Genomic DNA, 12,618 nt, shown 5'->3' with positions numbered 1-12,618 from the left:
CCCCTTCCAGAGAGACTGAAGTCCTGCTGCCATGAGCTGCTGAGGACCCAAGGAACAGATTGCTTAAAGCTGCTATGAGGCTTTGTGCTGTGGAGTTTATCCTGCAGTCCTGCCCTTGTTGGCACAGGGCTGGACCTTGGTCATCACTCCTCATTTTGGTAGGCTTCAGAAATTCAGAAGACTGGTCTCTGCTTGTCTGGCTTTGCTGCCATGTGGTGGTGATGGAGTTAAACAAAGCATGTGAAGCGGGCTATCTTAAGTTTAAATCATCACCAGAATACTTAAGGTATTACTTCTAATTCAGAAATGCACTGGCAGCTGCCTGCTTCTTTCCTTGGCTCTCTCACTCTTCTGTCCTAAGCTGCAGAAGGTGTTTAAGGCTGCCTCAAGCAGCCCCTGCCCAGCCCCTCAGCTCCCCTGCTCTTTCTCATTCACTGAGATGCAGTCCCCTCTCCTGTTGCAACAAGCAGAAATGTCTTTGCATTACCAAATACCTCCAAGAGGGAAAACTACCTTTCTCTCCAGTCTAGATGAGAGCCATGCTTTATAGACTGTAGGGGTAATAATAAAAAGAGGGCCCATTTGATGAAATTATTTAGAATATTAATGGAGTATGATATTTTCTAGAACCTGGTCCATAAGTCCTCCTGTGTCTTTATTCTTTCCTGCTTTGCCTTTTTGCATTCATCTTTCTCATTGTCCAAACTGAGGAAAGGACCCTGCTTCTGCTCACAGTCGCCTCCTTCACTGTTCTGACCCCATGGGTTTTATCTGGTTGTTTTTATTAAGGGACCAGACTACATTGTACTTAACTTGATATCCATGAAGTTTATCTTTCAAGGCATCATTGAATAGGTACCTGGGTATCTGCTAGGCAAGTATAGTAGTCAAAGTTCTCTAGAGTAACAGAATGTATAGAATAAATCACTCTCAAATCAACCTCAATCTCTCTCTTTATATTACATAGAAAAGGGATTTATTAGAATGACTTGTTTGGTTAGAGCCTCTGGATTGCCCCTGCATGGTCTGGAAAGCCCCACTCCTTTCCCTCTCCCTCCTCCCTCTCTCTCCAAACCCCAGAGAGTCTCTGAACAAAGGGAAGACACCAAAAAGTCCAGTTCCACATTCTTGGTGACTATTGCAACTTCCTCCCCTGATGCCGCCAGCCACTCAAGTCCCCCCACCAAAAGCACTCAGCTTTTGGCCATCCTTGGACACAAACCCAGCTTGTGGTGGACACATTATTACCCCTTACCTACAATCTATAAAATCTCCTTGACTTAGTTCGGGCACTCTTATGGGAGATTCGGTACTTAGATAGAAAGTCCAGAAACAGATCCAGAAAAGCACATCAACTGATGCTCACCCGAGGTGTGAAGATGACTTAGTGATGAAAGCCTAGCTTGACAAAGGGCACCTGAGTGATAATGCATTATACACAGACAGATCTGTTGGGGAGGAGGGGGCTTATCAGACAGCTAGTCAGTGAGCTTCAGGTTCAATGAGAGATCCTGTTTCAAAAAATAGATGGAGAGTGATAGAGGAAGACACTGTCCTGTGCATGCTCATGAGTACACATTCACACACACCACACACATACTTGGCAGTAATGAAGCAACCCGGGTTTTAAATTGAGTAAAAGACTTGAACCCTTTAGCAAAGAAATATACAGAGGGCAAATGAGCATGTGACATGATACACAGGATCATTAATCACTAAGAAATGCAAATTAAAATTACAGTAAGATCTCATTATGCACTTGTTAGAATAGCAGACAGGAATGCCCAGCACTGGTAGCTTTCCTACATTGCTAGAAAGAACCAGAGCAGTTCAGCTACTGTCAGTGAAGTCTCTAGTTAACTAACTAGCCATCTTGAATGTTTATTCTCCAGATAGGAAAAATCTGTGTGTGACTATTGACAGCTGTCAAGAATGGTAAGCTGTTCAGATGCCTTTCAACTACATGGATAAATACTGTGTACTGCTTTGTACGGTGAATTACTATGAAAAAGATACAAGAAGCTGCTGTGCTTACTAGGAAACAGTAGTTTTGGTGAACTTGGATATTACATGCTAGGTGAAGAAAGCCTGTGTGAAAATCCACCCATTAGAAGTGTATAATGGGGTGAGTTTCAGCAGACTGCAACCAGTCATGGAACATTTTTATTACTCAAGATGGTAACTGCTCATTAGTGTGGTAGCTTTTGCTTCATTTTTTCTTTCCCATTGGTTCAAAGGTCCCCAGTGTCTGTGACAATACCCTCACTCTTGAATATACTCTTGCTGCCTTCTGTTCCTTGCAGACAAAACACCCCATACATACACAAAATATACTGTGACTTAAATTTTGTTCTAAAGTTGCAACTATGCTTTCTTTAAAAGTGCTTATTAATTATTGTTGCATATTCAAACTCAGCCCTTAGGTAATAAGAAACTTCACTAAGCAGATGCAATAGTCCACTCTAAAACTCAGCACTTGGGAGGCAGAAGCAGGAAATCATGAGTTTGAGGTCAGCCTAAGCTACCTACAGAGACCTTGACTTAAAAATATAAATAGATACATTGAGGCAGGAGAGATGGCTTAGCAACTGCTTTTCCAGAGGACCCAAGTTCAATTCCTGGCACCTACATGGTCACTCATAGCCATCTCTAACTCGGTTTCCAAAGCCCTCTTCTAACCTCCCCAGGCACCAAGTATGCATGTGGTACACAGACATATGTGCAGGCAAAACACCCATACACATATTTTAAAATAATATATTAACAAACAATACATGCATAACAATAAAGTAAACAATAGCCTGACTAGCTATGAAGTGTGTGAGCTTTTTCCTCCAACTCTGAATGTTCATTCTCTCACTGTCTCACTGCCTCTGGACACAGAAGTTACTCTGGGTTTTGTTCTTCTGCCTGTGGTTTGGTTTTCCGTGGACAGTTTTTTATTTTAATTTCCTCTTTATCTTTAATGTCTTTTAACGTACTCTGTGTTTATGTGGATACATGTGTGCACTTATCTCTTAATTGTATTTGTGCTCTGATCTGAGCTTTCATATTGCTCTGAAATTCTACATAATTCTGTCATTAACTGTCCACATATTTTATCTCTATTTTTCTTTCCCTACAAGATTGATTTTATAGAGAATTCAATATATTTGATCCTGCTCTCTCTATACTCTTTTTCTTACTTGTCTTTGTCAGGTCTGTGAACCTGTCTGGGTGTTTTGTTTTGTCGTTTTTCTAACCACTGCCTAGATTGCTGGGCTCTTGAACTCTGTGAAGGCTAAAAGTCGGTTGGTTCTTGTTTGTTTCTTGTTGTTTTTCTTATTCCCACTTAATGCTTTAAGTAGCTTTTTAACAATCTTTTCTCATTTTACGTAGCTATCCTCGTTCTAGGATTGAGTTAAAAGACCTCCCGAAAGGTTCACTCTAGCCACCTGCTACTGGAACCAGAAAAGATAGTAGTACCATGTGAAGGACAGAGGAGGTGTGGAAGGAAACCGAAAGGCACTTTCTCACAGTGTTACACATAGGCCAGCATCTTCAGGAAATGAAAAAAAAAAGCCTTTGCTAGTGTGATAACCATAACTAATTTTGCTTCTGTTCTTGATGAAATGATGGTGATGGTTTACCTTAAAAACCACTGTAAAATGAGCAGAATCTACATAGGGTACAGATGCTCATAAAATACCAAATCTTTGCTCTTTTTAATTGTTAGGACTCTAATTTTTGAGGAGAAATACCATGATAAGCTCCACAGTAGTCAGAGCTACCTGCCTCTGTCTGCTTTTCTGTCTTAGGGAAAATGGTCTAAGTTAAAGAGATCGCAGGAAGCCAGTCCTGGAATTCTGGGTTACCTGTAGTAAGATTTGGTAAAAACTAGAGGAGGAAGCTTTGTGGTCTGAACAGAGACAGCTGAGTTGTGTGTAAGGCTGCTCCACCTGAGCTGTTGCCTAGGGGCTGCCTGTGCATGTGCGATGCTCTCTAAGCCCAGCTCAGAATGCCCTTTGCAGAGATAAGCACCAAAGGGTGATGCTAGAGTCCTTGTAATGCTGCAGGATGTGTGACAGTCACCTCAACCTGAGTGATGAGACCCATTGTGGTTTGAATGTAAAATGTCTTCTTTAGGCTAGTATGTTTGAACCTGTAGTCCCAGCTGATAGCACTGTTTGGAAGGGTTGTGGAACATTTAAGGAGATGGAGCCTCACTGGGGAAGCAGGTCACTGGAGGTGGGGCTTGAGGTTTTATCCCCCCCTGACCCCATTTGCTGTCTGTTTTGAACTCACAGAGATCCACCTACTACTGCCTCCAAAAACTGGATTAAAAGTGTGTGCCACCACATCTGGCTGGATCACTTCTTAAACCATTAGCCCAAACAAACCTTTCCTTGGATTTTTGTCACAACAACAAGACAAATAACCAAAACAGAAAGCTGGCACTCAGAAAGTGCCTGCCATGCAAACATAAGGACCTAAGTTGAGTTCAGCTCTCTGGCACCCATGTAAAAGACAGGCGTGGCAGCATGCATCTGCAACCCCATCGCAGTGGTTGAAAAGGAGCAAGATAGATCCTTGTAGTTCATTGGCCAAGTGTTGAGTTCCAGGTTCAGTGAAGGACAAAGATAGAAAATGGTAAGAAGTAGATGACACCCAGTATTGATAACTGGCCTCCATGGGTATGCACAAGTGTGTAGTCGTTCACATGTGTGCACACATACACATATGTGAACACATGTACAACACACACAACAATAACAACAAAGAAATGCAGACAGTAGAAGCCTGGCTCATAAAGTTTCAGAGTGGAACAAGAACTTTGTCAGAGCCTGGGTTAAAGTCCATTCATGTGGTATTCTGGGGAAAATATATGCCTGTATTTTGCCTGCATCCTGAGAACTTAAGTAAGACTAAATTCAAATGCAAATGGATTTACCAGAATCTTTAATCTCAGAATTTAGGAGATAGAGGCAGATGGATCTCTGTGATTTTGAGACTAGCCTGGTCTACATATTAAATTCCAAGCCAGTCAGGGCTGCCTAATGAAACCCTGTCTTTAAGCGGGGGTGGGGGAGTGGGGGGAAAGCGATGAACTCATTTCTTTAGCAAAGGACATTTCAAGGTAGCAGAGCCACTCAGCTTGTGGCAGTTGTAATGGTCTGTCTTGATGCTTTAAAAAACAAGCCATGCCCACTCCCCCATCCGAGGCTGAGGCAAGCTGATCTTCAGCTTCCAGCCTGAGTCTTGTCTTTTCAGTTTCTCTCCCAAAGAGGTAGCTGCTGCAGTGGCTCCTCTCCTCTCCCCCCTCCTTCCCCCCTTCTCTCTCTGCCTCTCTGCTCTTCTCCCTTCTCCCTTCTCCCCTTCCCAGTTTCCCTTCCATAACCCATTAAATAAATTCCCAACCTTACTCTGCATGGTGTGCCTATCCATGTCTTTGTCTCTCACCCACTGTGTGGCTCCCTGCCTAGGACCAGCTGTAAGCCACTAATTAAGTTTGTGGTTGTTACAGTAGTAACAATAAAGAGTACAGAGTAGAAAGTGTTCTTAATAAAAGCTCCAAAATGTATAAAATAAGTATTAACAGAACTGAAAATGGAGAGAAACATGTTCACCCTTAAGCCACTTAGAAATTTTAAGACATTTCTCTCAGCAGTTGATAAAATGTTTAAAGAAAATAGTAAGGACATAGGAGTTCAGCACTTATTAACCACCTTGACCTAACTAATATTGTTAGTTACCTTTCTCTTGTAACTAACTAAGAAAAAATACTTTTTCTCTTGTAACCATTATATGTTCACCAAACTGGGCTATATACTGGACCTTAAAAGTCTCTATACAGGTTAAAACAATGGAATTCATACCTGGAAATACAAAAGAAGTCAGATTAAGGACATGCTCTGACCACAGTAGAACTAAGTAAATAGCAACAAAGCAAGAAAACACCAAAGACTTTGAAGCAAAACAAAATTAAATAATATACTTCCAAATAATCCACAGATAAAAAGAAAAATTCACAAGGGAGAATAGTAAATACTTCAACCAGCAAAACCACAAGTCAAAAACATGGTTTGCAGCTGACATGTGCTTAACAGGAAATGTAGATCTTTAATGCCTTTGAAAAGATGCACTTTCAACGTTCAAAGGGTATTCATGTCTTCAGTTAGAACAAGCCCTTTATGCTGTCTTTCACATAGCTATCTCCCATTGTTGCAATGATATTTCAATGCATCTGTTTGCCCACAGGTCCATCTATCCACTGTGCTTCCAGCCCTTCTTTCCTATTTTATAGATCTCATGTGTATTCTGGACTGGCCTCAAATCCATGAACCTCCTGAGTGCTGGCATTGCAGGTATGCCATCGCACCAAGCTGTAGGACTCTAAAAGCTGTCTAAATACAAGACCTACCCCTCCCTCCAGTTCTTTCAGCTGTAAATTGCTGACTGCAGTATCCTGTTAGAGAACTGTGTCTCATAATCATAATGCAAATTCTACCCTAGAGTCAAATGGAGAGTCTGGTATAGCTGTGCACACTGTACAGGCCCTTGCACTCAGAACCTGCCAGGCTTTTCTGAGCCTAGCAGCCTTCCTGTAGGAAGTCATCCGCCATGACCCTGCCCTATGTCAAGTGGAAACTGTGGTCCAGACAATGGAGCCAATAGTCACTGGTGGGGCCAACACCACAGCCTGGTCCCCAGCTCCTGACCAGCTTTGTTAGGTCTCCAACTCTGGACAAAGGGCTAACTAAGATGCTGATTAACATTGGAAAGTGGACACTGTCCACCAGCCTCTCTCAGTTCACCAGTTCCTGTTCCAGAGTCATCTTGACTGGTATGCCCCACCCTGACCCTATATCTCCAGCCTAGGGCTGGGCTACCCTTCTCCCAGCTGCTCGTCCCTATAACCTCAGCTAACCAGTCTTCTTGGCCTCTTTGTCTCTGTGTCTCCTTGTCTCCTGTCTTGCTCCTGGCACCTTAGCTCCTTGTTAGTCATGTCCACTCTGGACTCTCCCAGATGCCTCTACCTCTGCCTGTGCTCTCTCTTATATCTATAATAAAAACCTCAGCTCCATAGGAGTAGTCTGCCTCTCTTTTTATTTCTTTTTGTATTTCAACAGGAAACTCATGAGCTTGAGATTGCCATTCTCAGGCCTAGGCAGCAGATCTCAGCCGCCTACACTGTTGGGGCCCTGTGCTCTTAGCTTCTTGTTTCGCTGTTTTCTACATAGGTTTCAGTTTTTCACTTGGGTTTGTTTCCCCTTTGTCTCTGGTTCAGCTTCCTTTTCCTGTTTGGTTTTAACTAGAGTCTAAAATCGTAGCTGTCTTCATAGGGTCTGTGGTCCTCTGATCCACATAACCTAACCTGGTGGAGCACAGGACTCACCTCCTCAGGATTCCCTGTGCAGCCTTCATTCAGCCATGGCCCCAGGGTAAGTACAAGGACCCAGAATGGGATAGAGGGGTGTGAAGAGGAAATCTAGACTTTGGATGTGGAAGGTTCTGTGAAGGTCATCTCTGGTCCTCTTGGATACCAGTCAGTGATGAGAACATCTACGACCAGAGGGTAAGGGACTTAAAACCAAAATCCTAAAGCAAGTTAATGCCTTCAGTCCCCTAGGCTCTTTCCAGTTCCTGGTCTGTGCTTGTTGATGCCGATGACCTTGAATCACTTGAGTCAAATCATTTGAGACTTATTCAGAATTGACCACCTGCCTTGGAGGGTAGAGGGATTCTGAACTCTGAGAGGAGTGTTTTTGACTCATAGGTTCTTTGCAGAATGTCCTGAGGCAGCTTGTATGCTCTAACTCTGGACCAAGATGAAAGACCTGAGTTCCTTTTATACTAGAAACTGCATTGCTATGACCTGTTGAGAGATTTGTCCCCCTTTGGCTTCTGGTCCCACAGATGATGGTGAACATTGTTGAGTATCAATCATCTGCAAACTATGTTATAATGTGGGTTGTCATGAGTGCCCCTTTCTCTGTAACTACATGAAAGTTTATTTGTTTAAATCATTATAGCCTTGTGTCTTCACACAAAATAATAATACCCTACTTTAAAAAGTGTTTGTTTGCTAGCGCACTTCTTTAATCCCAAGTGATTAAAGGCAGGAAATCTCTTGAGTTCAAGGCCAGCATGGTCTGTAGAGTTCTAGGATAGCCAGGACTACACTGAGAAACCCTGTCTTGAAAAAAACAAACAAAAACTGCTGCTTCACCACTTGTTTTCTTTTCCCCATCTTGGATAGATGAGGAAGGTTACTGCTTGTGCCTTGTGCTGAGGCTCTAAAAGGTTACGGGACTTCCCCAAGGCCCACCTGGTTGAGGAGGGACCAGGCTTGGAGCTTACTCAGAGAGCCTTATGCAGGCTCTTGAAACATGTTTTGCAATGAGCTTCTAGAGTGAACGAGACAATGAGTACAGTCTGCCGGTTGTCCCTGGGCAGCCAGGGAGCACGGGTGCCCCTCCTATTCTCTGCTGAGGAGCTGCAGCCCAGCTAGGCTAGGGAAATACTGATTTGTTGCTTGAGTTTTGGTGTCTTTATTTTTCCTCCTTTGCAACCAGTTTTCTGTCATTTTAGTAGTTTTTCTGTAGCTTCAAGGTGTTTTTGTTTTGTTTTTGGGGTTGGTTTTTTTTTTTGGTATTTTTGTTGTTCTTGTTTTTGCATGGAGCTGTGAAAAACAGAATGCTTTCTATTCAGAGGTATGATATTTTCGGTCGTAAATTACATTGTGAGCAGTTGAGGAAGCTTACTGGTGGTCGAAAATAGTACCAGGAGGAAATAGGGAGGAGGCACCAAGAATTTTTTAAGGCCTTTTACTTCTTTGACATTGGAGAAGTTGCAGCTGGAAAACACTCTGGAGACAGAAACTGCAGGTCCAGGGCAGCAGAGCTTCAGGCCTTGAACTTTCCGCTCCAGCCAGAGTAACTGTTGTATACTCCTTATTCATTCCTTGCCTTATGCTGAAGAAAAGTCCTCTGATCGTATTGTTGTGAGTGACAATGAGTTTGTGGTCTCATTTCTAGCTCTGGAGACCTAGAGTTGGCCAAGACTAACTTGTGAGTTAGTAGCAAAAAGTAAGACAAAAGCCAGGTTTTCTTGTGTCTCCCTTCTTCATCAAGATTGTGTGTGCTTGTCTATGCAAATAGGCTCACGAGTTGACACTGGGACTGTCCATGTGAGATATGATAGCATCTAGATTCGCCACTTCCCTGGCATCCATAGTAGGGCTGTAGAGGGCTTCCTGCCACCAAGGCCACTTCTGGACCAGGAACCCTTTTCTAAGCACCTAGTCAGAGACAGGAGCTGAGTTTTCTTGCACACTTGTCAGGACACAGAACACTGTCTCACAGCAGTCCTGATGAAGACAAATAGGGGGAAAAGGACCCCCCCCCCCACACACAGCCTCAGCAACTGAGACTCTGAAATAGATCAGTGACAGAGTGATATGAAAATGGCATGAAGGCAAAGCAGATATCCCCAGTACCTAGAGAACTCCAAAGATCCTATGTCTTTTCCATGTAGACGGCCCATCTAGAAAGAGGAGTGGGCCCTCAGCTGAGTGAGTGACATACTGCCTATGTGTGTAGCTTCTGTCATCTTCCTCCTGTGACACAGTACACATCCATGCAGGAATTCAGAGAGGGCTGTCATGACAATTGGATTCTTTCTAAGGGATCCACTTTCAGTGAATAAAGGAGTCAGGGAAAGTTCCTCTTACACATTTGTTATTCCCCGAAGCTAGAAGTTGTCCACACATCAGGGTCACAAACTAGGGGACAGCATTCTTGGACTCTTCACAACCATTATTCACAATTAGATTTCTGTTTCATTGAGAAACAAACCAAGAGGAAGAGAAAGGACTGGACCAGAAGTGTAACTAGTGAGTGGTAGATCCAAGGCTGGAATATGAGTCTCCTGAATGCTGTGCTGTCTTGGAGGAAGAGCTGACCTCCAGCCTCAGACCAGAGGGACTGGAGCTACGAAGGAGTGAGGAGATACTCTGTACAGGACAGTGCAGCACAGACAATGTGTAGACAAATTTAATGCCACATTCTCATGATCCCAGTGCTTGAAAGGCTGAGGCAAGAAGTGCTGTGAGTTTGAGGCTAACGTGGTCCACAGAGTGAGCAATTTGCTGCAATCCAGACTCAAAAAACAAACAAACAAACAAAAAACCCCAACAACAAAATGCAGGTAGCATTGAGCATCTGGGGCTGTTGGAAGAAAGTGGCCTCTTAGAGAATGCTGAATGCTGGAGCACCGGAAGGATTTCAAATGGGCCACAGCAGGTATCAGTCAACTGGGGACTACTGTAGCTATTAGACAGTTTTACTACCAGCAGAGGAAGGGCACACAACAGTTAAGAAATCAAGAGAGCCAGAAAAAGAGCAGCTGGAGCAATGTGGAAAGAATGGCGGGCCACCACCTTAGCTGTCCTCAGTGGGAACATTTTCTTTAACCTTGCCATGGTTACATAAGACAGACATAAAATTTAGAAATGAACACTGGTGTAGCGGAGAGGGAAAGCAGATACCCTGAGGTGAGAGCAATTTGGTGGACTGGGAAAAGAATAGGGACGACCAAGTCATGTGACTATGAGAAACTGGAAGGAAATAAGGGTCAAGGATGTAGCACACAGAACCTGTCAGTACACACAAAAAGTTTGATTTCACTTTCCAAGTTGTGAGAAGCTTTGGAGGGAAGGACAGCTGACTGAAGCAGGGGTGCATCCACACTGGCCACTGTGGGAATAGATGGCACTGTAGAGGAGGTAGGAAGTCTTCGTGGGAAGCTGCCTCAGTCATCTAGGTCAGAGGCAGTAGACTGGCGGTGGAGAGAGGTAGCCAGATGCAGTAGGGACGTGGGAGGGATAGCCTAAAGGACTTCCTAGTATACCCATGTGGGTGTGAAGGAAGCACAGGGATCTGGTGTGACTTGGGTGGGTGGTGGTTCCTGAGGAACAGGGCTTAATTCAGGCAGCCTGAAAGAAGCTGTGGGCTTTGGACTTCGTACAACATACATTCCCTAAAATGTTTCTTGCTCAAGATTGACAAGCAGGAATTAGCCACTATCACAGTGTAGCTTCAGGGGAAATACAATGTGAATGAGTAGTTGATTGCCCCTTCCAGTGTGAGCCAGTTTGATTCAGTCCCATCCCTAGTCCCCCAGTGATCTTTATCATATTTAGGATTTTCTTCTCAAGCACTCATCACCTCCTAAAATACTGCATGACTCATTCAGGCTTTGTTTACTGTTTGTTTTCCCTCTCCACCCCAGCTAGAATTCCATTTTTGAGACAGCAGGAACTTTTTGGTCATTAGTTCCCTGGGATTTTTCCGAAGCCTCAGATAACGTCAGGGGAACTCACATGTACTGAATCTCTAGGTTGAATTCTGTTTTGATCCTCTATACTTGGAGATACTTGGCTACCATAGCTGCTGCTCAGTGAAACTTCCTCCAGTGTCAGTCATTGTGGTTGCTCTGAGTGGGGAAGGAATAGTGCCTCCTGTGAAGTTGTACTGGCTCTCGACACAGTTGTCTCCACTGCTCTCAGGGCCTACAGATCTCCTGTATGTGAAGATGTATGAAGTCTTTCACAGTCTGACTCACCAACAGCCTCAGGAGACCCTGGGATTTCCTTCAAGGTCATCTGTCCCAGAAGCTTGTTACCAAGCAAGCCTCAAAGATCACAAAGTTTCTCATTTCTCTGGGCCCTGAAACCACATTACCCAGGAGAACTTCTAAAATGTTTGCCCTCTTTCATCCCCAGTGGTCCAGTGGCCAGAGTGACCACATTCCTGGTCACTCAAAACAGGGCATCAGGTTCCTCAGGCACCAAGTAGAAAATGTGGGAGAACTAGACAAGCCCAGTAATTGGGTCACTGGGGAGAGAAGTCCAACAGCTGCCCTTGTGTAAGTTCTGGGTGACAAGTATTCTACCAGTTGAGCCGCCTATGTTGCACGTCATCCCCATCTTCTGAGATTTTGTCTTGCTTTCCCAACAAGTGAGACAGCACTGTTGTGGTACTTGTTCCAGGTCACACCAGTGTCCTTTCTACAGCTCTGATTACAGCTAGATCTTTTGTACCTCATCTGTCCTCTCAATCGTAGCTCCTCAAGGGAACTTGCCTCAAACTACACTCAAGGTTAGACTCTTATTCTGAGTGTTCTTAACCTTGGTTATTCCACACTAACTCTCTTCCAGTAGCAAGTTTTACTCCTCTTTAGCAAGGATCTATTATCTCAGATCTGCCCACCAGCCTGTTTGGAAGCAGGATCTATGTTATTCATTTCTGTATGTCCCTATGCCTAATAAATAGTGAAGTTACTCAGCTGTTGGTTGAACTGAGTCAAAGGGCCATGTTGAGGATTGGAGGTGTTAGTTGAGACCCCATACTCATTCCCAGGCTCCTAATTTACCCTCAGAGCTGAACATTGCCCTAGTCCTTGTCCCAAATTGGATCTCCCCAGCGTCTTGATGTTGTGCTAAACGCATTCTACTTAATCAAAATCAGAGACTAGTATCACAGAGTGTATTGGACTTTCTGAATGCTTTCGAAGCATTAAGCAGCCTAATGTCCACATGGCCTGTTAGGTGGCTCTCCAAGCAAGGGATAAAGTTGG

The 12,618-nt window shown here is 43.9% G+C and overlaps 1 protein-coding gene across 6 annotated transcripts in view; it reads left to right on the top strand.

Annotated features, from left to right (window-relative positions):
- Evl (Enah/Vasp-like) overlaps positions 1-12,618 on the top strand; it is a 147,073-nt gene that overhangs the window by 66,513 nt on the left and 67,942 nt on the right. The window contains exon 1 of one of the 6 annotated variants that reach the window (XM_075947345.1): positions 7,294-7,421. The exons of the other annotated variants lie outside the window; for them this stretch is intronic. Coding sequence (XP_075803460.1) covers positions 7,411-7,421 — 11 coding nt within the window. The 5' untranslated portion in view covers positions 7,294-7,410. Of the gene's footprint in view, positions 1-7,293; positions 7,422-12,618 lie in introns of those variants that run through there. 6 annotated transcript variants of the gene reach the window in all.

The sequence above is a fragment of the Microtus pennsylvanicus genome, chromosome 14 (genome assembly GCF_037038515.1).
Source record: "Microtus pennsylvanicus isolate mMicPen1 chromosome 14, mMicPen1.hap1, whole genome shotgun sequence".
In the NCBI taxonomy this organism is placed as follows: Eukaryota; Metazoa; Chordata; class Mammalia; order Rodentia; family Cricetidae; genus Microtus; species Microtus pennsylvanicus.
Note: the sequence above shows the minus strand (reverse complement) of the source record. Positions and strands in the feature narration are given on the sequence as shown.